This window comes from Pochonia chlamydosporia, chromosome 4 (assembly GCF_001653235.2).
Source record: "Pochonia chlamydosporia 170 chromosome 4, whole genome shotgun sequence".
Lineage (NCBI taxonomy): Eukaryota > Fungi > Ascomycota > Sordariomycetes > Hypocreales > Clavicipitaceae > Pochonia > Pochonia chlamydosporia.
Window position 1 is genome coordinate 1700214 of NC_035793.1, and position 23922 is coordinate 1724135.

At 49.4% G+C, this 23922-nt stretch overlaps 10 protein-coding genes across 10 annotated transcripts; 3 read left to right on the forward strand and 7 right to left on the reverse strand.

The window, feature by feature from the left end:
• Window positions 1-1178: 1178 nt before the first annotated feature.
• Window positions 1179-2507, reverse strand: VFPPC_07948 (major facilitator superfamily transporter protein; the record flags this gene model as incomplete). Its single annotated transcript, XM_018286731.1, has 1 exon — window positions 1179-2507. The coding sequence occupies one exon, from the start codon at window positions 2505-2507 to the stop codon at window positions 1179-1181; it is 1329 nt and encodes a 442-aa protein (XP_018143471.1).
• Window positions 2508-4540: 2033 nt separating this feature from the next.
• VFPPC_07949 (hypothetical protein) lies at window positions 4541-5305 on the reverse strand (the record flags this gene model as incomplete). Its single annotated transcript, XM_018286732.1, has 1 exon — window positions 4541-5305. One exon carries the CDS (start codon window positions 5303-5305, stop codon window positions 4541-4543), a length of 765 nt encoding a protein of 254 aa, XP_018143472.1.
• A 525-nt stretch (window positions 5306-5830) lies between these two features.
• VFPPC_07950 (hypothetical protein) lies at window positions 5831-7966 on the reverse strand (the record flags this gene model as incomplete). The annotated part of the gene is made up of 1 exon (XM_018286733.1): window positions 5831-7966. The coding sequence occupies one exon, from the start codon at window positions 7964-7966 to the stop codon at window positions 5831-5833; it is 2136 nt and encodes a 711-aa protein (XP_018143473.1).
• A 670-nt stretch (window positions 7967-8636) lies between these two features.
• VFPPC_07951 (hypothetical protein) lies at window positions 8637-10178 on the reverse strand (the record flags this gene model as incomplete). The annotated part of the gene is made up of 2 exons (XM_018286734.1): window positions 8637-8980; window positions 9050-10178. 2 exons carry the CDS (start codon window positions 10176-10178, stop codon window positions 8637-8639), a joined length of 1473 nt encoding a protein of 490 aa, XP_018143474.1.
• Window positions 10179-10835: 657 nt separating this feature from the next.
• Window positions 10836-12026, reverse strand: VFPPC_07952 (hypothetical protein; the record flags this gene model as incomplete). The annotated part of the gene is made up of 1 exon (XM_018286735.2): window positions 10836-12026. The coding sequence occupies one exon, from the start codon at window positions 12024-12026 to the stop codon at window positions 10836-10838; it is 1191 nt and encodes a 396-aa protein (XP_018143475.2).
• Window positions 12027-12702: 676 nt separating this feature from the next.
• VFPPC_16016 (endonuclease/exonuclease/phosphatase family protein) lies at window positions 12703-13803 on the forward strand (the record flags this gene model as incomplete). The annotated part of the gene is made up of 1 exon (XM_018293769.1): window positions 12703-13803. The coding sequence occupies one exon, from the start codon at window positions 12703-12705 to the stop codon at window positions 13801-13803; it is 1101 nt and encodes a 366-aa protein (XP_018143476.1).
• A 540-nt stretch (window positions 13804-14343) lies between these two features.
• Window positions 14344-16635, forward strand: VFPPC_07953 (fungal specific transcription factor; the record flags this gene model as incomplete). The annotated part of the gene is made up of 4 exons (XM_018286736.1): window positions 14344-14484; window positions 14586-14683; window positions 14743-15890; window positions 15944-16635. The coding sequence occupies 4 exons, from the start codon at window positions 14344-14346 to the stop codon at window positions 16633-16635; spliced, it is 2079 nt and encodes a 692-aa protein (XP_018143477.1).
• A 2224-nt stretch (window positions 16636-18859) lies between these two features.
• On the reverse strand, window positions 18860-19378 carry VFPPC_14330 (helix-turn-helix domain-containing protein; the record flags this gene model as incomplete). The annotated part of the gene is made up of 1 exon (XM_018292099.1): window positions 18860-19378. The coding sequence occupies one exon, from the start codon at window positions 19376-19378 to the stop codon at window positions 18860-18862; it is 519 nt and encodes a 172-aa protein (XP_018143478.1).
• A 1476-nt stretch (window positions 19379-20854) lies between these two features.
• On the reverse strand, window positions 20855-22482 carry VFPPC_07954 (hypothetical protein; the record flags this gene model as incomplete). The annotated part of the gene is made up of 3 exons (XM_018286737.1): window positions 20855-21177; window positions 21267-21986; window positions 22041-22482. The coding sequence occupies 3 exons, from the start codon at window positions 22480-22482 to the stop codon at window positions 20855-20857; spliced, it is 1485 nt and encodes a 494-aa protein (XP_018143479.1).
• A 347-nt stretch (window positions 22483-22829) lies between these two features.
• On the forward strand, window positions 22830-23618 carry VFPPC_07955 (deoxyribose-phosphate aldolase; the record flags this gene model as incomplete). The annotated part of the gene is made up of 1 exon (XM_018286738.1): window positions 22830-23618. The coding sequence occupies one exon, from the start codon at window positions 22830-22832 to the stop codon at window positions 23616-23618; it is 789 nt and encodes a 262-aa protein (XP_018143480.1).
• Between the last annotated feature and the right edge of the window lie 304 nt (window positions 23619-23922).

Genomic DNA, 23922 nt, shown 5'->3' on the forward strand with positions numbered 1-23922 from the left:
CGTAAGACATGACCATTTTATCCCATTTTGTCCCGCTTGACTTTTATTTCCCCTGCTTTTGTTGACTTAATTTTACTCCTCTAACCGTTTTGCTCCTCTAGCTGTTTCTGTGTTCATAGAAGCTTCGTGGTATTAATGTGTCGTGGCCGGGTTTTGGTGGCACACCCCATGTTCTGATGACTTCGCCCGTGGCCGTGATTCGGGTGACAAGCTGCGGTGAACCGCAGTAGACGCTCCCACAGTATTGACTACCAGGTCCTTTGACTGGAAATCACATTTGGTTAGCCTAATGGACATGGTGGTGATGTAGATGTATGCTTACGAACGTACCCTCTGTAATTTTCTTCTTCGCCGGTATTGGTACAGGACTGCTAGGCATTTTCAGATGGCCGTTCAACAAGACGATTAAGAGTGTGAATTTGGCAACAAAAGTCTTGAAACCGTTGACATGGGCCCAGCATCGTTATATCAATCTTGAAGACACGGTTCAAACACCAAGATCTTTTCGCCACGTTGGTCTGCAAGCCGCAAACCATGCTTCCTACGTTGTGGCACATTATGTTGATCCGTATCGAACCAGAGTTCGACTGGATAATCTGCATTGATAAAGTGTGTTGTGCAACTGCAGCCAAGGGTGCGTCTTGCATGGGCGGATAACAGGGAAGCATAGCACGCATGATGTGTGTGGCGTTTTTGCAGTTCATCGCCAGGGACGTTACGAGGACACCTACGTCAACCGTTGTAGGGGGTGCATGGCGGATGGGCAGTGCATAAAGTCAAGGGATGTTGAGCTTGAGATGTAATTTATGGTATGTATGGTTGGATGTTGTTGCGGGTTGTAGATGGATGTCGTTATGCAATGGCGATTGAGTTCCGTATGCAAGAAGAAGGTTAGTTGTGCAACGACAACGTTTGATCAGACGGGGGTTTAGACTTACTTGTCCTAGAGGTTTAAACAAACTTACCAGTTGACTTGGTGCACTTGTTAAGAAAGTGAGCGAGGACTTGGTATACTTTGTTCGTGCTTGCATTCGCTATTGCTGCTATGAAGAGTTTCATCTAACCACATCTACTTCCGACTTATTCAACACCCTATTACTAACAGAGTCTTCCTTTCTGCTCCATACGTAACAGCACTTCTCCAACTCTCCCGTTACACTTGCATATCAATGCAAACTCTAAATCTTCCAAGTCCCCCTTTGTTTAAACACAGAAACCCAAGTCCCCATCATGATCACACCCCCCAAGACCAAACCACCAGCGGAATACCCAATAGTCGCCAACCACCGCGTCCTCGAAAAGTCTCCCAGAATAGCTCCAGCAATCGGCGTTCCCACCAGAACCGTCACAGCAGAAAACGTAAACGCCATTCCAAGACGGGTGCCCATGCGCGCCATATCCGGCGACAACTTCATAATCACCACCGGAGCACCCACCACCACGGCACCAGAGGTAATTCCATACAGAATCGTAAAAACAGCTATGCCACCAAGACTATCAATACCCATCCATCCAAATGCCAAGAGGGCTGAAGCAAGTGTACACAAGATGGTCATGTTCAGAACCCCAAGCTTGTCACCGACATACATGGGCGCCAGACGACCAACCACGCTACCAACGTTTAGCAACGTTACCATGTACGGGGCAAAGTTCTTGCTCGATAGGTGATTCAACTCGTCGAATAGCTGGATGTAGAAGAATGCGGTGTACAAGACGAGGAAGACCAACATCGCTCCGACGGTGAAAGTCATGAACGAAATATCCTTCCACGCGGTGTTATCGACGATGGATCGAACGCGCGGCGGGGGAGGAAGTCGAGGGCGCATAAAGACGATGGGTATAACAGAGAGACCTAGCAGGATGAAGGCGATGACGCGGGTTGCCCATCCGAAGCCTACCTGTGGGTGAAGTTTGCTGAAAATAATGGGAAAGATGATCCCGCCGACTGGAGAGCCCGTTCCAGCAATACCAACTGCAAAAGCTCGACGCTTGAGGAAATACTGCGCCTGGATAGCCGCGGCTGGTAGGAATGTCAACCCCATGCCTATTCCGATGCAGATTCCCTGCGCCAACAGGACTTGCCAGTACGTCTTGCTGATGGATGTCATGAACATGCCAAAGACGATCATGAATAAGCCGGTCGTCAGGGTTGCTTTGAAGTAGCCTCCGTCGAATAAGGGACCAGCCGCTAATCCTGCTAGAAAGAGGAGGCAGGCTTGTAGAGATCCTATCCATGAGATACTTGAAGCTGAGTACGATGACAGCATTTCCGTTTGGTAGTACGTCTGATATACGCCGAATGTGTTGACCAGTCCCCAATTGGCAGCGAGGACAACCCATCCTCCCAGAACTTGAAGCCAAGCTTGGAGACCGCCGTCGGGAAATTCATCGTTGGGATTTGCGACGGGTTTCGGCTGTGGTTGAGTTTCTACTTCTTTTTGTTCTGAGTCTGAGTGTGGGTTGCGGCCTACGGTTGAAGCAGTGGCCGAGTTACTTTCTTCGTCCATGGCAGCTGGGTTGAAATTGTCAAAAGATTAGTATTTGCACAACATTAAGAAAAAGTGTGTCTGTTGAAAGTGATGTTTGTGAACTGATTCTGTGCTTCTACCAAGAAACTTTTGCTAGTGAGTTGCAGGTTTCCCCGAAGCTTAGTCGCTGTGTTCTAGTGCCGGTTGGTTCCATAACTATAACATGAATTTAGATGCAAGCAGCCAAGAACTTAAATACTAAATGAAACACTCAAGTATTATACGCTACCGGAAACTGCGCGGGCATTGGACATAGTCTCCACTAAGTCGGAGCAGTTCAGTAATCAACGACGTCCCCAATTTGGCCAACAGTACCCTGGCCATTTACCTTATACCATTAGAATTTGTAAGCAGTCTATACTACTCGAACACAGAGAGGCGTTGCACTGATATTTGGTTTAATCGTGATGTGAGTATTCTGGTTGACAGTAGTACTGCGGCATGTTTTGTTTGACCATGACTTCACCCGGATGGGATCTGCTTGGGTCTGGATGTCCCCAGACGTAAGAGACATTTACAGGGTGTTAAGAAGGGATATCATTCTGGTTTACGTTGTGTTGAATAATCAAAATGGCTGTCACGCTACTTGGACTTGGAGTATCCCTCTCATGAAGCCTCACTAATAGTGCAACCCCTGCTATCAGCTTTGCCAACAAATGTTTATATAGTCAGTGTACCGCTTCCGTGAAAGCCATAAATGATAGTTGCATCATATTCTGCCTCATTCCTTAATGTGTAAATTGCTATACTGAAAAGATATCTCACTTCCCTTTTAGGAATATTGTACCCTGGTCTGTCTTTGGCCTGCTGCAGTCAGCTCTGCACTCGTAGATACTTCTCAGCAACAACCCATTTTGAACCGCAAATGAGTATGGGAAGAAGAAAGCAAATCAAACCAACTCTCTCGGTGTTACTGCAATCCCTAGTACAGACATTTGTCAGTATGACTCGCCGTGGAGAAAATCGGCAGATAAGCCGGCAAATACTCCTCACGCCTCCCACACACCCTAGCAGCCACATACATTATACGAACAGGAACTGGCTATTTACCCGTCAGCATAAGCCGTGAATATATATCATTACGATAAATTAACTAAAGTTCCTCAATTAATAGCACCGTCTCCCAATTGCTCGGTTCCAAGCCTCAAACTTCCACCCCTCTATCGTCCCCTGATGCACGGCATAATCGCCATCCCAAATATCCTTCGTCTGCGCAATACCATTCGCAATCCACATACTTTGCGCCATGAGCATATGGCCGTGCAACTGCTCCCCCGCATCATCTGCATTATTTATTTTCAAATTTGATATGACCCTCGCAATACCCTGCGACTCCAGCTCCAAGTCATGAAACCGAGCGGGAGCCAAGGCGAACAACAGTCGAGACTTTATCATGCGACACACGGCATAGGTGCCTCGTAAGGCAAGCTGATTGATGAATTGCGATCCAGGGTCGTGTTTACCGAAAACTGGTACATTCTTGGCAATTCCGTAGCAACACTCCTCAAAGTGGTCTGGAGAGCCGCGGGAGTGCTGCCGTAATAGATCAAGTCACATTATGAGGTTGGTTCGGGCATTGAAAAGCCGATCTATCAGATCATCTGTCTTTTCTTGAGAGAATCGGGCTGGGTGTAACAGAATATCCGTGGCGTCTTTGAACAGAGCCGGCAATTGTATGAGACTAGACCACAACGCAACAACAAGCGCCTTTTCACTGGTCAATAGTTCGTCGTCGTCTACTGCAGATCGGATAACCGCTGCCCATTCCCCTTCCTCGAGGAAACATTTCGTATTGTCCAAAAACGACGCCATAACCTTGACAAGTTAGCACTGGCAAAACCTGGGCGAAGACTGCATGCTTACGGTTGGTCCGATATGCGATAAAAGCAACGACCTCTCGAATTCGGAACCGAATCTATACACTCCTCGCGCCTCTATCAGTCGAGCAGCGCCAGTAACATGTCGTATCCATAATTCACCATTGGAACTCCCATTCAATGTCTGCGAGAAAGTTAGAAAACGTAGCTGTTGTCGTGCGCATAACATACCTCGAATACCCCTAGCAGCTGCGTAGCACATAGCGTCTCGGCCGATATCCAACTGAGCTCACTGTTCAACTCCCTCTGGAGTTCTCTCAATGCTCTTTGATATTGAAGCAAGACGTTAATGTTGCCCTGGACAGTTCTCCGCTCGACAGGCAACATGATCTGTTCAAACTTTGCAATAATGCAGTCGGTAGCGTAGCGAAGCGACGGTACCTGATCATACCGGCTGGGAATAAACGACAAAAACTTCCGGCCACCGAATTTGCTCATCCACGAAAGGGCAGTTGTGCAGGGATGGTCGTGTATAAAGTCCGGTAATGAGGCAACACCAAGGCGAAGGCCCATCAAGGGCATTACCTTGAACAGTAGGTCAAAATTTTTAGGGGCGCAAGCACCGAGGCGTAATGAAGTTAAGGAGATTTGATGCCGAGTATATGTGTTGGCAGGGACAATTTCCCCTGGGGATAGATGGTCGTACTGCCACCCTGTATCTTTGTGAATGCAGACTGGTGGTTTCGCGTCAAAATGATCGTCGTTTGACACAAAAACTGGCAATTGTCGTAGATTTTGTTTTCCGTAACAGCCTGTCTCCTTTCTCGCAACCGCCGCCTTCTTCATCGCCTGTTGTTTGATACGGCGCCGTGTTTTGGCGTCCCTTGGAGGGTTGACTCCATCATATGAGACGAAGACGAAAGAGTCGACGGTTAGTTGCTGCTTGGTATTACCAGCCATAAGACTGAAATTCAGAATTATATCCCGATGTTTTTCTGTTTAATTTATCCTTGAAATGACTGAAAAGTGTTGTGAAATACCGTTGTGGTGCTGCAGGTAGTGGAAATGCCGAGCGACTTGACTTACACAACGCCTCAATTGAACTTTACTGTCCAACACCCAATCCGTGACCTGTTACAAGCTGAGAGCTCATTATTAAGCTGTATAGTAATCAGTAAATACCCCCATGAAGCCACACCAGACTATCCACATTGGGCAAATGGTCCCCTGGCAGTTTGCTGACATCGAAAGCGCCATCTGTGGATACCAAGACATGGAATCATCAATGTGGCGCACAAGAACAAACCACCAACAAACTTATCACTCAGGAATGCAGACCTCATACCGAAATGTTTGTGATGGACAAAAGAAAATGCTCGTGCTCTAGTACAAAGAATGACTCCGCGGATGCAAATGATCGACCCTTACGCCAATACACCACAATTACATCTCCATGACACATTTCCCAAACACACCGACAGATTCCTAAAAAGTTTCCACTTCATCTTCCTCCAAGAGTCCCAAGCCACTATCATACCGTCGTCGAAGCTTCTTCCCCTTCCCCTGAACCGCACCATCACCAGCCATCTTCCTCTCCACACCCGCCGGAGAAGAAGCAAGCTCATCCTCCTCCTCGTCACGCAGGACACCCTGCTTCCTAGCCCTCTTAGGACTGCTCAAAAACTCCTGGCTCATCTGCAAAACACGCTGCAACTCAGCTTTCATCGAGTCCATTGCCGCCTTGGCCTTTTCCCTCTCCTCATCCATACGGCCCTGCAGACTCCCCTTGTCCACGCGCAACACTCGAATACTCTCATGAGCAGAACGCAAAGACTCATTCACTCTGTCAATTTCACCACGCAGCTCCAGAACCCTCCCGTCCCGAAGAGCCAAAGCCGCGCCGTGACGTTTATTCAGCGACACAACATGTCGGGTACTGCTGTCTTGCACGTCACTGATTTCCTTTTGCAGATTGGCAGATTGTCGCACCGCCTCAGCCAGTTTCTCCTGTAATTCGGTGATGCTCGTATCTCTCTTCGAGAGCTCCTGTCTGTCAAACTCCCGTTGCGCCGAATGTGTAGCCGATGTATCGCGGTGCTCCTCCTCCATTCGCTCAACTAGCTTCTCAAGCTCAGAAATGTCACGAATGTACCCGTCGACTGCACCCTTGAGACGCTCGTTTCCAATCTCAAGTTCCTGAACTTTGAGGTTCTTCTCGTTGAGGAGGCGCTCTGCCTTGCTCAATTCGCTCTTGAGATCATCCATGGCAGTCACTCTCGCGTCGAGTTGTTTGCGGAGAGACTGCTCGATTTCGTGGTACTCGTCGATGGAGGACTCATCCTCCTTGACCTTCTTAGCCAGTTCGCGTAGTCGAGTGAGCAAGAGGTCTAGCACCTCAGCGCCGTGGGAAGTAAGTGGGAGGGTAATCTCTCCGGGCGTGAGGTACTCCAGCTCCAGACGAGCGGCTCGGAACCCAGATGAAAGAGCTGTAATCATCTCACTGGCATCTGTGCCAGCGAAACCCAACTCCGCAATGGATCCGGTCAACTGTGCAACAGCTTCCGTCCGATCAGACATGCTTTGCAGCAGCGACGCAATTTTCCCTTGCAGAATATCCGCTGTAGACGCATCCTCGCTTTGAGGCGTAATAGGTTCCACAGAGACGAGCTGCCCTTTCAGCTTCGAGCTCAGGTTCTTGTATGAGTCCAGCGTAGCTGTCAACTTACACATTTCCAGCTGCAACGACGCAATCTCCTCATACGCCCGTTGTTTCTCCGGATCAGGAAAGCAAACCTGAACACCAGCATGAGATCGAGGTGTAGGCAGGCATGGTCTCGAGGAGCACGGCGTAGCAGGCATCATGGGACTCGTAGCAGGAGGCGTGGGAAACGAAGACCTCGCCCTAGAGGGGGTGCTCGTCACAAAATGCGCCATGGTTGCATCGCCAAACTCCTCATCATCAACCATCATGTCCGTGTACTCGTCTGCAAAGGGATCCCGAGCCGCCAGAGTCCAATTGTAGCTTCTCGTATGATCATGAGGCGTCTCCGGTCTCTTGACCAATTCGTCCTTGAGACTCTCAATCTGCTGCTCCAAATCCCAAATCCTCTCATTGTCAACAATGATTGTTGCGTTTTGCAGTTCATATATTTCCCTGTCTCTAGATTTGATCTCGGATCTGAGATGGCTAATCTCGGCGTGAGACTGCTGGGCCTTGCGCCTCTTTTCTTGTTCAAGCTTGTTGAGCAAGTCGCGGAGGTTGTTGCGGCGAATCCGCCTCTCAACACGGCCGTCAATGGTGTGATGCAGCGAGTTTGAGGCTGTGAATCGATCGCAGGAATGAGATGCTGTATGTTGAGGACCTGGAGTTCCGCTTCTGCTGAATCGAGCTGGCGTTGATGCTCGGCGCTGCTGTCGAGGCGTGTTCATAGATGTCCGACGAATCATGGGAGTCAATCCGCTGGACAATGAAAGACCAGGATCAGAAAACCGAACCGCCTTCTTTGTCCGTCGAGGAGTCTTGGGTAGCAAGGTTGCGGACTCGCTTTGTTCTTCTTTCACGATGCCGACATTGCTTCGACGTGGTCGCCGAATGGCAATGGGTACATTGAGGTCCGACATTGTTTGGAATTTCCTCCAAAGAACAAAAGCACCAAAGGCTGTGAGGGCACAAAGAGATCCTGCAAAGAAAATTAACAACTCAGGATGACCAAGAAAGGTGAAGACAGGCCAAATTCCAAAGCGATGTCTCCAAAACGTATTTAACACAACAAAGGACCGTGTCCATGGGTCGTCTGTCGTCTTGGACGTGTTCTGCAAGATGCCACCTCGAGTCGCAGATCAAAACCGTTGTTTACTTATTTCCATTTACGGTTTAGCTCCCGGCCGCGTCGGTGGCCCGGCCCCACTGACCCGGCAAGCGTTAGCCAACCGTTTCAACGGCAGTGGGGGAAAGTCAGACCCTGGATCCTGTCAGTGTTACACCAGGAGCTGTGAAGAGTCCAAGACGTGTAAATGCACGCTCCGCCATCAGGTCGCCTCACACGTCGCGCTCCTCTGCGTCACGCTTGGCTTGGCTTGTTTTGTTTTAGTTATTCATTCGCTTGATTTTGCAAAGGTGACGAACAAAAGCGGTAATGCAACTGGGTAAACCAGGCCTTTTTGCTCTTGACCATGGACCCCGTTGCCAGCGCAACCGTTTTTACAACACCGCTGTGAATCTTGTAACATTCGATGCAATCTTCTTCATTGTCGTCTGCAGCTCATTTTCTTCTACGGATAACGCGTCACGCTACTTTAGTAAAACACCCTGCGCATCTGCCAACTTTTGATAGTCCCACTTGTCCCCTAGCTTTCGGTAGATTTGAACTTCTTTCCCCAACATTGCAAACACTAACCCTTCGGATGTGGTTGACATGGCTTTGATCGGGGACTTCGTAGTGAACCCCCAGCTTGCCGTACGTTGTCGCCCTGCACCAACCCAATTTTCGCGAACGAGGTTCGAGCCGTCTATGGAAAGAAGAATGAAGTCATAATTAAGGGTTGAGTCGTCCTTCCCCTTGCCTTGTTCAGGGTTGGCGAGCCAAATGAGCTCTTTTGGCGGCGGGTCGAGTGTAAGTGCATTCCCATTAGCATCTGCGCCTCATGTTTAGTATCCCCTGTCCCTTCTCTTTTTAAATGTGCCGAAAAAACCACAATACTCACTGTTAAATGCCTTATCGGCTTGGCGACATTGGATTTGAACATCTGGAGGTGGCCAAAAATCAATTGCACACTCCCACGGGACGACCTCGTTCTTTTGTAGGATGCCAATCAGTAGATACTGAAATCCGTCCTTGTCTGTCTTTGTAGCCTTATTGTACCAGTCGCCTGCAAGCGAGTAGCAAGGCAAATTGGACTGGCCAGCGACAGGCTCTACAGCAACAGATGTGACATCAGTCAAGTACCACGAGGCTCGGTCTGTTGGGCTGTCTGTGATGGCCAGTTGCAGCTTCTGAGAAGGATTATCATAAGCCACAACCAGCAATTCCGGTGTGTTTCTGCCCTTGTGCCATGCTGTGGACAGGCTTGACGATGAAGATGTGCGAATTGCACCTTGTTCGTTGGCCACCTCTCCTGATTCCCATTTGCCGGTTTCCTTCTCATACATGTATGATATGATGTTAGTCTTTCCCAAGAAGAACAAGTGAGCTAGCCCTTTGCTGTCAACTTCCAGGGCAATAGGTGTGCCTGACTTGGCTTCTGCCCCTAACGATGCAACCCTTTCTTTAATTCTGTAACGGTTAATAGTCCCATTCACCCACTCCGTGACATGAAGATCTTCGGTGTCCCCTTGTCGGATCATCAATCGCCTATCTAGCCTCGCATCTTTATTTTTCGCGAATACTGTCGCCAGTTGAGAGTTATCCGCAATGGTAAACGGCGTGGCGGTCGCTCTAGCTTTGGTTGTGGTAGGAGACGAGCCTTGCTTTCCCCATGTCGTCGGGGACCCCGGAGATGATGTCAGTAGTCCTGAGCTAGGAGATATCACTGTCTTCGTGTCTTCTGTAGAATCATTGGCAGGTTTGTCCTTAAGCATGACCCCAAGCACTGTAGCGCATGTGATGACAACAAGAAGTACAACACCTATCAAGGGATAGAAGAAGCGCTTTCGGCGATACCAGGGCTTCTGCGGATATTGAGTGTAGTAGTGGTTATGTATAGAGTCCATCGTGCCCTTTTTGGGGCTACTTTCGTACTCCGGCGGAAGTCCTAGGTCTTGAAGCGGGACGCTGCCAGTCGCCATGTCGAGGTTCTCGTTATAGGCAGCCCATGGGACGTCTATAGGAGGCATCGTGTCTCGATCGAATGTGCCAAAACGGTTTCCAATCTATGCATTTTATGGTACGGCCACCCTCCTCATTATATGCTTGTGCAAGGCAAGCAATGGGACACTGAACAGATCCGAAGACCCATCGGTTTGCGTCACACATTCGGTGTGCTAATGACTGCATAAAAACTGGTACCATTCAAACAAACCAGTGGGACAAAAGAGCATAGATTTAGTCACAATTTTAGCGTGTAGCAGAATCATGATTCTTTCAGTGCATATTTTCGTCCTTGGTCAAGGTCAAATTAAGTTCGGTGACGAACTCCCAAGTCTTGCTTTTGTCACAAACAGCGGTCCACCAGATGCATAGGCGTCTAAATTCCACAATCTGCCCGCAAGACGTGACAAAGAGCATCCCAGTCCTTGTGGGGGCAACCTGTGAAAATACGCAGCTCTTGTTGGTGGTTGACATGTGCTGCAGTTTCGGAAAGCTTTTTGCCGCGATGACTTGATAGTTCTCCCACAACAGCTCATAGTACGCTCCAGAATTATCCAACGCTCCTAGCACTGCATTGCTTGCTGCTCGTGTCGGGTGAGCTGTCAAATCAAGCCTGGCGAATTTGAGCGGTTTTGAACTATTTTGGAAGACTTCTTTGTCCTCTTTATCTATATTTTACCGAATCAAGAAGACTTGTCAGCCAAGTTCGAGGGACACATGGATTTTGACTTACGTTTCCAGTCTACCAAGTCTTCAAGGCATATAATTTCATCATTCAATGAGCGAATTCCGCAGTCCACCCTGGTGATGTTGTCATTTGGTGTTCCCATTGGATAGTTGCTGATTATGCGAGGAAAGTACGCCCCTGAAAGCCCAGCTGGAGGCACGCTTAATGATACAAGTTCAATGCTTGATTCTGTCATCTTTTTATCAACGCTCTGGTCAGACTCCATGCGGTTTTCGTGCCATATTGATTCAGACGCAGGCTTATCTGACAGTATCAATCGGCGCTGGTTCTTGTCATCCATCGACCAGAATGCAAGGCCAACTACCTCGCCAGGAAGAGACGCATTTGCTGAACCAATGACTGCTGTAGCCATATGCTGTCCTGAACGGTGACTTTCGTTTCCTCCTTTGGTAAACGCCGGGTTTATTTGCCAGGACACTGGTCCAGCCACTGGTAGGATTCCAGTTGCATGTCGAATATAGTTTTCCAAGTCCAAGTAAAAAAGGTGGATTCGTTTGTCGCCGCCAAAGAATTCTACTCGAAGTGGTGTTCCTGCAAGTGCCTGCGGTAGCTTTGCAAGCCTTGACTTCAATCGATATGTTGTATGGAGGTTTTGTCGGTCCTCAACAACCACTAAATCACCAGCTCCGTCTTGAAAGAACATCAATCGCGAAGCCGTGTCATTTTTCCTGGCGAAGAATTGTGACACAGTAATACGGGAGTCTTTATGAACTGATGTTCCTTCCTCCCCATTGGGATTTGCATGTGTATCGGTGGCGGCTCTGACTCCTACAGCAATTCCTACAACCGCCGCGACTAATATGAATAGTCCCACGCACAAGAAAACGATCGGGCGCTTTCGATCTCGCCAAGTCTCCCGTGGTCGACGGAAATGGTGAAGCACTGTCTCCAGTCGGCTATCGGATTTATCGTACAAGAAATAGGAGCGTTGTTGATTCAAGAGGGTCGGGGGAACTGCTGTCTTGGCATTCTCTTTATGTGACACAGTGGACAAAGCATGAAGAACTCGCATGATGTGATAGTGATCAAAGAGCCTCGGTACAACGGTTATCTTTGCATGTGTGCTGATTGTTGTGCCTTGGAAGTTGGTATTGCTGCTGCAACTAAGGTTTGTCGTTACACACATATCGGCGATGGTGCATCATCCTTATCAGTTGTGAAGAATCTGGAAGTCATGTCACATTTCCCTGTCTCTGATCATTCCATTGACTGTAATGAATCACCGCATGCCTCATTTGATGAGGGCAAAGTGGACAACTTTCGTCCTTGAAGTGTCTTGCGGCATAAGTCACCACGCCTTTCCGTGGTAATAAGAGCAAACATACTAGGTATGTGGCAAGAAGCCTCGACACAAGGCTGTAAGGTTTTCAATATGGAGTATGTTCGACTTGGCACATTGTTCCATCAAAGATAGGGAAAATGCTGCGACAAGCAGCGGCTGAGACATATTGGCTCTCCCTCTATTCCGTAGATTGACTCCTAGATCAAATTGGGGTTTAGTTGAAATGTTGGTCAATAAGGTGAAAGCTTAAAAAGCCTGAGGCCGACTGCTCCTTCCTCCTTCCTCCTTCCTTGGTGTGACCTAGTGAACTTGGTGCACGGACCAATGGTCGGCACGATGAGATGTGGTACAGCTGTCAGGCAGGTGCCTTTTTGAAGCCAAAGAACATCGAAGTCCAAGAATATGTAGCCACAACAAACAGAAGGACAACTGGCTTCAATTTGCCAACTTTGGATTCAAGCTTCTCACAGAACTTCCGCAAAAGAACACACAATCTCGGTGCTTCAACCAACCTTTTAGCATGACTGTTTTCTCCTATTTTCGTGCTCAGTACCTTTCTTGGTCCCAGAACATTCCACTGCCAACCAGTCTTAGTGAGAATGTTTCCCTAAGCTTCCAGTCATGGCACGAGTTCGACACTTCGGTTGGTCGATGGAGATCTGTTCCAGTGAGTAATGCATGCATCGACGGCGACAGACACCAACCACGATATGACCAAGAATCTGTTCACAAAGGAAACTTGGTTCCCGTAACTTGGAACGTGGATTCCGCCTCGCCTTCGCCGGCTTCCCGTATTTCAGCCATCATCTCAAATCTAGCTACGTTGGCCCCAGGAGTCGACATAATCTTCTTTCAAGAAGTGTCTCGAGAGGGTCTGCGATTCCTACTCGACGACCCGCACATTCGCCAATTTTGGTACTCCAGCGAGGCAGACGAGGTCAACTGGCTCGGACAATCCTTTGCAAGCATGACGCTCTTATCAAAAAGATGTTTCGTTCACACCAACGGGCCATCAGGTGTAGCCAAGCCAAGATTGGGTCCTGTTTGGAGGCTCAAATACCCAAGTCGCTTCGGCAGAGATGCACTTTGTTGCGATATTTTCCTACCATCACCGGTACGATCGTCATCTTCTCCTGTCGGGACATCATACGTGCGTGCTCGATTGGCGAATGTACACCTCGACTCCCTACCTATACAGCCGTCCCGCCGACCTCAACAAATAGCCGCTGTGGCATCCATGCTGCAAAGTGCGAATCGTGGTCTCGTCGCTGGGGATTTCAATCCCGTGCTTACTGAGGATGCCACACTTATCTCAGACAATCATCTAGTTGACGTGTGGCTTGAGCATCATCCGACGGAGTCGGGGTACGCATGGGGAGTGGATGGGCAGCAGCCATTCCCGCCTGGTCGGCTGGACAAGGTTGCTTTGTTTGGACTTCAGTCGCGGTCTATCGAGGTGATGCATCCGGATGTCATCAAGCGAAGCCTACAATGGGGAGAATCGGCATTGGACAGCTCTGGGGTCACCGAGGACGCCAGACCGTTACAACAAGGTGAAGAAACTGTGTCGTGGAGCGACCACTCTGGCCTAAGATGCTCCTTCGGACTCATTTCAGAGTAAATTGGTACCACAATTTGCAGTGACGAGGAGCTTTGCGCATAATATGGCACAATGTCGTTGCATTTTACAACATACCAGTGTCAACCTGGTCGGTCTGGGTTGTCTGGTCACGGACTATGGGAGTCAAGCCACACCACAGCCACTATTGGGTTGTCCGCGACCGACTTTTTGTCGAAACAGTCTCGTCTCGTTCGAAAGTCTAATAAAGACTGATGAATGCGAACCCACTTCGGACACCCACGAGCGCTCATAACTGGCTGGTGCTGTTTCCCATAGATTGAGCAATGCACACTGCTCAGAACGTCAGAGGCGAATTGGTGAGAAAGTGGAAGCTGCACATGCGCCCAGACTTGACCTGAAGCAACTTACGCCTTCTCGAGCAACACACATCACGAACTTCATCTCCACCTGCTCGCTGTCTTTAACTCAAGGCAGATTCTCCTTCTCTGACCTTGGGTTTCCCCGGCAGCAATATGAGATCTCACATCGGTCAAAGACGGACAAGACGTTGAGAAGGCTGCTCATCCACGCCATGCCACCATGTCCGCCACTCCAACCGCCAATTCGGCGCCTACCCAGGCGCGAAAAGTGAAGTTCGTGGCTTCTGATCCCAACCGTGGAGGGTTGCCGGTGAAGCGCAAACAGGTCCAGCAGGCCTGCGCTGCATGTCGACGCAAGAAGGTTGGTGTTTTCTATTTTGCTGGCGAGTCCTGGTCCAAGCCGGCCAGTCTCATTGCCTTTTCAAGTCATGGCTAACCAATCCGGGTTGGTTCTGCATATAGCGACGCTGCATACATGCCGACGATTCTCAAGCTCATACTTACGATGAATCCCTCTCAGAGGACCATAGAGGACAGGACTCGTCACCGTCACAGGCATCGTATGTTCACCCATAGTTATATTGTTCGTTGTCTCATCGTACTAACCCACAGCCTCCAGGCCATCCACAGGCCCCCCAGCCTCGACGCCGCGGATGAGGCCTGTAACTGGGACGCATGAGAATGGCATCTCAAATGCTTCACATATTCCGCACACTTCGCATATCGCACAACCGCCTTATTCAAATCATCAGACCCTCGCTACTACCCCGTCGCGAAACGATGATCTCCAGCAGAGGTCTTCTCGCTTTGTGGGAGACCTCAACCCCGAGGGTATGTTTTTGGAGGCCACCGCTTCGGTATCGGCCAGAGCCTCCTCTCAAAAAGGAGACGTCGGTATCTGGCTGTCCTCTGGTGCCTTTGGAAGCAACGGACAGTCTTCTCAATTTATAACTTCTCGGCCTCCTCCCATTATGGACCAGTTCTTGCTCCCTTTTGTTCGGGAACACTGCTTATCCTGCCTGCCACCGCCTGAAGACTTTGCACGGCTAAAAACCGTGTATATTCAAAAAGTCCATCCTATATTTCCCGTCATTCCCATCACAGACATTGACAACAACGTTGATCATCCGTGCAATATAGTCTTGCGTCAATTGGTATGCCTTGCGGCGGCCGCTGATCCAGAGCTCACAGAGCATTTTCGGCTGCAGAACCGCGGGCCAGGTTTATTGTCACCTCAAGACTTTTCCCAGTCACTGTCCTCGTCTGTAAGAGCGATCCTAGAAACGAGCATTATCACAGATCGAGTCTTGCATATCCAGGGATTGATAATGCTCTCCTTATATACCCAACCAACTTGCGCCGAGGAGTCTGATCTACCAGCCCAGCTTGGAGGTCGCGCCATTCACCATATACAGACGCTCGGTTTACATTTGCTGCGATATGATGCGCCAAACTGTGATGATCTAGAAAATTTGTTCTGCTGCGTATGGGCTTTGGATCGTATCAACGCCGCCGAGTATGGCCGGCCGTGCCTAATTCACGAGCGTGACATCGGCGCTGATTTGGAGGCCTGCATCAGGAAGCGGCCGCCTTGTTTCCGACTGTTCCTATCCGTTGTTCAGTGGCTGGACCAGGTAGTCGAATTGTACCGCCCAGGACCGAGTGCAGAGGCGTCTGGGCTAGAAAAGATTGCGTATATCGATCTCCCTGTCCTGGAGGCCATGATCGTCAACGCAGACGCACTCAAAGTCCCGTCTTCTTTGATTGGTCAGTTTCTACCCCTATTAAATCCAAAATTATCACTCTAACACACTCTGTAGCAACTATCGAAACATTCTACCATGCCGTCATTATTCTCTCTTGCAGATTGCCGCGCCCCGGAACCGTACCAGCTGCCTCAACTCTGCCACCGCCATCCGCAAACGCCCGAAGATCTCTCGCAGCTGAGCGTATAGCCTGTGCTGTACCCAGAGACCATCTGAGCCCGATGCCTTTTATTCCATATGCGGTTTCGCTAGCTTTAAGTGTGGAGTACAGAAAGATGAGACACAGTCGACTTCCGATGTTCCGAGCCAGGGCCATGAGTTCATTCAAACGGAACTGTGAAATGCTACGGAAGTATGGTGATCATTTCTGGAGTGCAAATGTAGTTGCCGGACTGGGTGAACGCGTTCTTAAGGAAATGGAGCGTGCTGCTACGAGTTTGACGACCAAAGACGCCAGCCCTGTGCCTCTAGATCCCAGGTCTAGATCGACATCTGCAGGTCTGCAGGGCCAAATGATGCGACAGACCGACATGCCTCTTGGTAACACGGCTGGTGGTATCACATCTGCGCTGGGCATGGATAATCCCGTCGATTTTTCACTCATTGACGCCATTTCTGGTCAGGACGTCTTTGGACACATTGATCCTAATTTTAACTTGGACGCCGTGGAAGATGCATTAGAGGCGAATTTAGACATTGGTCTACCCCTTAACTGGGGCGACTGGGGCCAATTCGCCACTGGTTAATTTTTCTTCTTCTTTTATGAACTTGCTCGGGTACTCTGGATTTTACTTTTACGGATTAATTGGTGTTTGGGATGCTCTGCGGGAACCCTTGCGGCGTATAAGGCATCTATCAGGCGAGATGGATATTATTGTATCGAAAAATAACGACGAACACGTGTATAAAGCAGTACGAAAAGAGGGTGCTATTTTTAACTTGTCGCCAAATATAATGCCAACATCTCTAGAGGCCATGGCTAGGCATCGTCCCATCATTCAAATATTTTCTCCAAGTTTATACTCCTCTAAACAATCGGCGAATCCCGCAATATGCTTAAAGAGACTCTCGAGACTCTTAAGTTACTTATTCTAAAGAGTAGCCTATACTTCTCGATGTGATCGGGACCAGAAAAATTAGCGAAGCCATCCCAGCCCTATGGGTAGCTCCCAGAATTTCTCATTCCTCAGAAAGCGAATCAACAACGAAAGTCGCCGCCGTCTTCGCGACAGCCATCCCGAAGGAGATAGGACAGAGGAGATTTGGGGATACATGGAGACATTCCAAGAACGATTCGTGGTTAAAATGAATCAAAGGCATATGAATGAAACGACATGGATTTTCAAGGATCTGATCTTATTTATGTACTTTTGTGAATAAGTACCCAGCTAGCTATGTGCATCTCCGTCTTGGGGGGCCGAGTTGTTAATATCAAATCTTGCCGCTCAAGTGCGATAAATCCCATGTCGTCGAGCTTCAATATCATCCAAGAGACCGCTTCATGATGAGCGCTCAGAATACACTCTGAAATGAAGAAGAGCCGACGTCAAAGCAGAGAGGTGTAGATACCTGTCCGCACCAGATAGACTGCGAGACCGAATCAGCCTATGGGACGTGACCACAGCGACAGACACGATACTCCTAGCGCGTCTTAGGTTCTCTGCTGCATGTGTCTCATTTGTGGCCACACCACTGTATCAATCGAGAGAGCTTCTGATCTCGATGGAGTCTCTGCAGCACCTTGCACGGCCATGGTACTTTAGGTCTTAGCTGCTTGAGCTTCAAGTTGGACCGCTCAGGTTTGCGCCACAATTGCGAGACTCCCAGTCGGCATGACCTGTCGGCCATGTTTTTCCGTATTCCTTTTGTTGCTCTGTTGTTACTTCGGAGGTTTCTTATTCGCCAAATCCGTAGGTTTCCCTTGGAACTGGTTCTTTATTTCGTTCACAAAATGCCGGAAGAAAGTCTGGCGTCGGCCGCTCGCTTGGGGATCAGCTAATACAGTTAGAAATTATGCATCAAACTACACACTGAGAAGTGTCGTATATTCACCTGTCGCTTCCCCTGGCGCGAGAGGCTCGTGCGGATTACGGCCATATCTTTGCTCGTGAATCGTTCGGTGAATGCGACCAACAGCGCGATGGAATCCAGGTTGTCGGAGAATCTAGGCAAAACGTGTCAGGCAATCAAACAGATAGCACGGATATTCCTAGTAGCATACAGCTTCGATGATTCGATCCTACGTCGACTCAGTCAGTACTTGTCACACAAGATGATGGCCGGGATGGTTGGTCGCACCTCAAACGCCTGGACGAGACGCAGTGCCCAAAGGTAGGGAGACATGGCTATTATGGTCTCTCGTCCGCAGCGGGCGAGTTCTCGTGGTTATTTGCACTGCACTGTGACGTGCTCTGCTTTCGCTGCATGTGTGGTGAATGAATGTGGCGATGTCAAGGTTGTGTTGGGAGACAGAGCTGCTGACCAAGGCCAGTGCTTCTGTCGGGCCGCCAAAGTCCCGACATCCGTCAGATTGTCACACTTCTACGCAAGCAGATTATTGTTTCACAACATTTCTTGATGTTACACCACGGCCCATTGATTGCGATTACGATGGAGCAGCACTCCGCGTTGAATACAATAACTACATTCTTCCATGGAGCCGGGGTATTTACAGCTGTTCGTCCTGCTGCTTCACATACGTCCCTACAGCGTGCACATGGCAAGACAATGTCTCTCAGCCAACAAAATGAGCTGTGAATATTCAAATGAATCAATTGTATTGCTTTTATATTTAGCTGATTTCATAACAGCTGAGCCTCCCTCCCACTTTGTTGCATTTAACAAATTCTTGGAGAGACTAAACAAATTCCATAATTTTGATGTTGAGCGCAATTGGGTATAAATCGATCCATTTCCGTCACGCGCCACCCAAACTCATCGTTCTTGGGGACGCTTCATACTATGAGAAGCTTACTGAGGAGGGAGGTGCTTGCCAAGGAAGGGAACAAGGTAGTCCATCTTTCCCAGTGGGATACCCTCCTTGCGCAAGATGTTGTAGGCGGTAGACAGGTGGAAGAAGAGGTTGGGGAGAGCATAGCCAGTGACGTAGGCATGGCTAGCAATCTCAGCATTCTTGCCAGGTCCCAGTCCCATAGGAACGGTCTCGCCAACCCGCTTGTTGATGACCTCCTTGTCGGTCTTTGACAGAATGGCCTGGACCTCGTCAATGCGCTTGAAGAAATCGTCAAAGGTCTTGAGGTCGTTCTCGAGCTTCTCAGGCTCGGTGCCAGAGGTACGGGCAGCAGTCTTCTGGGCGATGTCGCTCACGAAGTGAACCTGGAAGCTCAGGGGCAGCATGTCCTCGTGGATACGCGCATCAGGAAGGCTGGCAGCGTTGGGAGCAGATTCAGCCTTCTTGAGGATGGCCTTGAGAGACTCAAGGATATCCTTGGCAGTGCTGACAGAGGCGTCGTAGAGAGTGAAAGACATTGTGACTGGAATATGGTGGTGTGGAGGTCTTTGATGGTCTGGTCTGGTAGACGAATGTATTTGAGTGTTGGAGACTAAGTTGAATTGCGTTTGATTGCGTGATAATGGCAAGCTTTCCGGATAAAAGAAGGTGGCGAACGGGTGCCTTATATATTTGTCGTCCAACTCTCTCGCTCCTTCCTCGATACAATGACATTTGTTCTCCAGACCTGTACTTGGGAGCTTAGCCTTGCCTTCCAAGGTTCCTGAGCTATTCAAAACACGGTCAACTGTCTTTTGTGCCCCTCATTCCCCCACTTCGTTCCAACACCATGCTACTTCAGTCTCCATTCTCCCTTCGTCAAGAGACAATCCAACTCGGCCCCTGTGACCCATGATACACCGTACTCCGACTGTTTTCCTTTACTAATGCGTTTAGATGCGGATTGCCAGTTGGCGGAGCTAACCCAGCCTCGTCATGGGTATAATTGCTGCAGGGGAGCTGACTAATTAGAATTTCGTCGAATGTGGACAAAATTTTAGACAAATTGCCCCCAACCGACGATGCGGAGTTTGCTGGTGGAAGTCGGCGACTGGCCATGGGAGCCGCAACGAGCAAGCTACCCGGCCGTCAATTGGATCATGGAGCCAGGCGAGGTGTTACAATACGACGTATTGGACCAACAGACATAACGATGATTACAAAACACAAATTCAAGCGGGAGGCTGCAACGCAGGAGCCTGACCCAAGGCAAACTGCATCTCCAACAAGGGTTCTGAGCTGGTATTGGCCAAATGACAGCCAATTTCAGCCCTGTCTTCGTCGAAGCCCTGGCAAATGCTGAAAAGTTGTGATTTCTCAATCGGCATAGAAATTCATTCTGACCACCATGACGTCTCGGACAAAGTCTACACACCACTTCGGCTCATCATAATGGCCGCCTTAGATCATCTAAGTGAGGCGTAGTTCATCATGCCGTCCGGACTTTAGAGGTGGGCCAAACTCGTCTTACATGCAATCCCATGTTGAAACATTTGCCATTACGCTGCCGTGTTGATGCCACGTCTTCGTTTCACAATCATGACATGTGTCATTCAAGATTTCACGGTCGCAAGAAGGGATCGTCTTGGACGGCAGGTCGAGGAGAAGACATTCCGTGGAGCTGACAAATCGAACTGTTGAGGGACCAGAACCTGAGACCTTATTGCACCACACAGACTGGAGGCTCATGCCACACACCAGTCTCGCACTCGCATACACAAGATTCAAAAAAGTGCCACAACAACACTAAACGGCCGTGAAGAAATTATAGTCGATTTGCGGGTTTCATGAACGACCTCCGCGATTCTCTTGGAGCTTCAGTCAATGTTACATGTTGATGACTTTTTCATGCCTCGTTTACTTCGTATGCACCTTGGAAGTTCGGACTTATTCTTATGCTATGTCCGTGCGATAATACAGAAGGTTTCGCAGTATTGCTTGCTGTTGAGTTCAGCTTAGAATCCCAAGGCAGCATTTGCCCTTTCCACAACCTCTCTCTCGCCAGGCAGAGCACCTTCGCGCACCACAATCTTGTCAAGACCAAACGCTTGACGTCCAAGATCGTTTGTCCAACCACGCAACATACCTTCGGTAGGTCGGCCGATGTGCCGAGACTCGCCTTCACCGCCAGGGAAGTCAGGTCCTGGGGTTCCGTCACGGAAAGCTTGTCGCTGGCGAGCAAGGTAGGCGGCATTGATGTCCGTAACAGGACATACGGGAATATACAGGACACTGGAATCTCCACTGCCGCTGTGGACCTTGTCAACGGAATGGATGGCTGCCAAGCGGCGGAGTACAACGTTAGCAAGGGCTACTCCGCAACATCTGTTTCGTATGGGTAAGGGCGGTTGGTGTAAGTGGACTTACTATCACAATGCCATGCAACAAAATCACCAGGCTTGATATTTGGTACATGAACCATGGTTCGCTCCAGTTCAAGATGTGGGTGCAATTCATCAGTGAGTTCCTGCCCATGACCAGGCGAAGCGCCCTGCAGCTCACTGTTCATATCGACTTCTCCAATGAACTTCCAGTTCCTTTCGTCAAGGAATCCTGCGCCCTTGGACTCATTCAACGGCGCAAAAAACGGGCGGAGGAGTACATAAGCAGTCGCCATGTGCATCAAAGGGTTCACCAACAGCGTTCCCTCATAAGGACCAGATTTGCTCATGCTCATCCATCCTTGCCACATTCTGAACATGGTACAGGCACCCAACCCATCGTACAAGTTGTTAACCGCCTGAACGCGACCACTTGCGTCCCATGGGTCATAATTCTCCCAATCCCCTTGCAAAATCTTATCATAGACGCCTCCAAGGCCGTATCCGTTCTTCTCCCACCTCTCGACGCTGCCGCCGTCGATGTGCGGACCCAGAGCAAACGTAGCATCGCCAGGTTGTCGGATACGTAGCCGGTCGGCGTATGAAAGCGGATTCTGCAAAGAAATTTGGGCTTGATCCGAAGACGTATGCCACAGAAACGACATGAGACGGTGCTGCACACGCAATAGAGACGGATGCGAGCGAGCCTTGAGCTGCGGGGCAGACCAATACAACTCGTATACTTGCGGGTTATCCGCAGGAAATGCTATCCAAACCGAGCATTAGCAAAGATGAAACTCAAATCACGCCAATAACTTACCTCTTGTCCAGGGATTCTGTTTAACATACTCCTCCACCTCAGCCTTATAAGCCCTCGCCTCCGCCTCCGGAATAACACCCCTAACCACAATCGCACCCCGTTTCCTAATCTCCTCCTTCAGCCCTTCTGATCCGGCATCCAAATCTGCAAAATCCACCTGCGGAATAACATCCGAGCCCTTTTGCGCAATAATCTCATTCTCCACCCTCAGCCGGCGCAGCAGTCTCCCCCAGCTATCGACAATCTGCTTCTCCCGGCCCCTGACCAAATCACACTTTAGTTGCCTAAAGCGGTCCGGTAGAGGCGGTCTCTTGGCACCGGATAGAGATACAAACGCATCAGAGATGTCACCTTCCTTCTTGACGGCTTTTTGGGTGGCCGCCGTGGAGGCAGCTCTTCTGACGGCAGGGGAAGATATCTTGGCCACAGAGGGTCGCAGCATCGTGAGTGAAAGTAGAGACCACGCAAAAAGTTCACCCGGCTTGAATCTGAATGAACAGAATACAAAGAATGAAGAATCAGGGGAATGAACTAGCCTTTTATCCACGGTTGTAGATCTGCGATTTTGCTTGCTATATACCCGTGTAAGTGGCGCGGTGCTTCCCTTTTAGGAAGTCCGCACCCCGCAATACGACAAAATGATGATATTGCACCTCCCAATGCTGCACCTCCGTTATTCCCAGACGACACATTCATACACCATTGCAACTCATATAATAGCTATTCACATCCCATACATCCTTCTTCGTAAACACATAGCCATCATTACCACCATCCCCTCATCACAAAATGTCCCAACCCGTCAAAGTCAAGGTCTCCCTCCCCATCCTCGCCTCCCACATCGACCACTCCCTCCTCCATCCAACCCTCACAGACGCCCAAATCACAAACGGCCTGCACCTCTCAAAAAAGTACTCCGTAGCAAGCGCCTGCGTAAAACCCTCCTCCGTCCCCCTCGCCGCCAAGATCCTCGCCTCCTCCCCCGTCAAAGTATGCTCCGTGGTCGGTTTCCCGCACGGCAGCTCCAGCTCCGCCACGAAAATCGCCGAGACAATCGAGGCTCTTGACGCCGGCGCCACAGAGATAGACATGGTAGTCAACATAGGCAAGGTCCTCGGCGGGGAGTGGCACTACGTCGAGCACGAGGTGAATGCCATAAATCGCATCGTCACCACGCGCGGCGGGCTACTAAAGGTGATTTTTGAGAATGACTATCTCGAGGAGGAGCATATTCGGAAACTATGCGAGATTTGTACGGAATTAGGTGTGGGGTTTGTAAAGACGAGTACGGGGTATGGGTTTGTGAAGCAGGAGAATGGGATGTATAGCTACAAGGGGGCGACGGTGCCGCATTTGAAGCTTATGAGGGAGAGTGCTGGGCCGGATGTGCAGATCAAGGCGGCGGGGGGTGTGAGGACGCTGGATGATTTCTTGTATGTTATGAGTTTGGGGGTGACGAGGGTTGGGGCGAGTGCCACGGAGGCGATCATGGAGGAGGCGAGGAGTAGAGGCATTGGCGATGAGGAGATTGAGGTTGAGGTGAAGCAGATTGATGGCACGAGTGGCGGTTCATACTGATTAATTACCTAGATAGTTGTGGTGATGGATGCATAGACATAGTCCTAGTGTTATAGTCACGATAGTCACACGGCAAAGAATAAACAGACTTTATAGTTCGTACTGGTACATAAAAGAGTCAATTACCCAAAAATATACAACACCAGTCCTTCGTTCCTCTTCCAACACCCTAACAGCCCACAAAACATGCTGCAAAATAAATCCTATCATCGCTGCCCAGCCAAAACAATGAAGCCTATTTATTGTACATTACTAACCGAGACTTGCTGAGGAAACAAACATGTTGTCATGGCGAATAACAAAT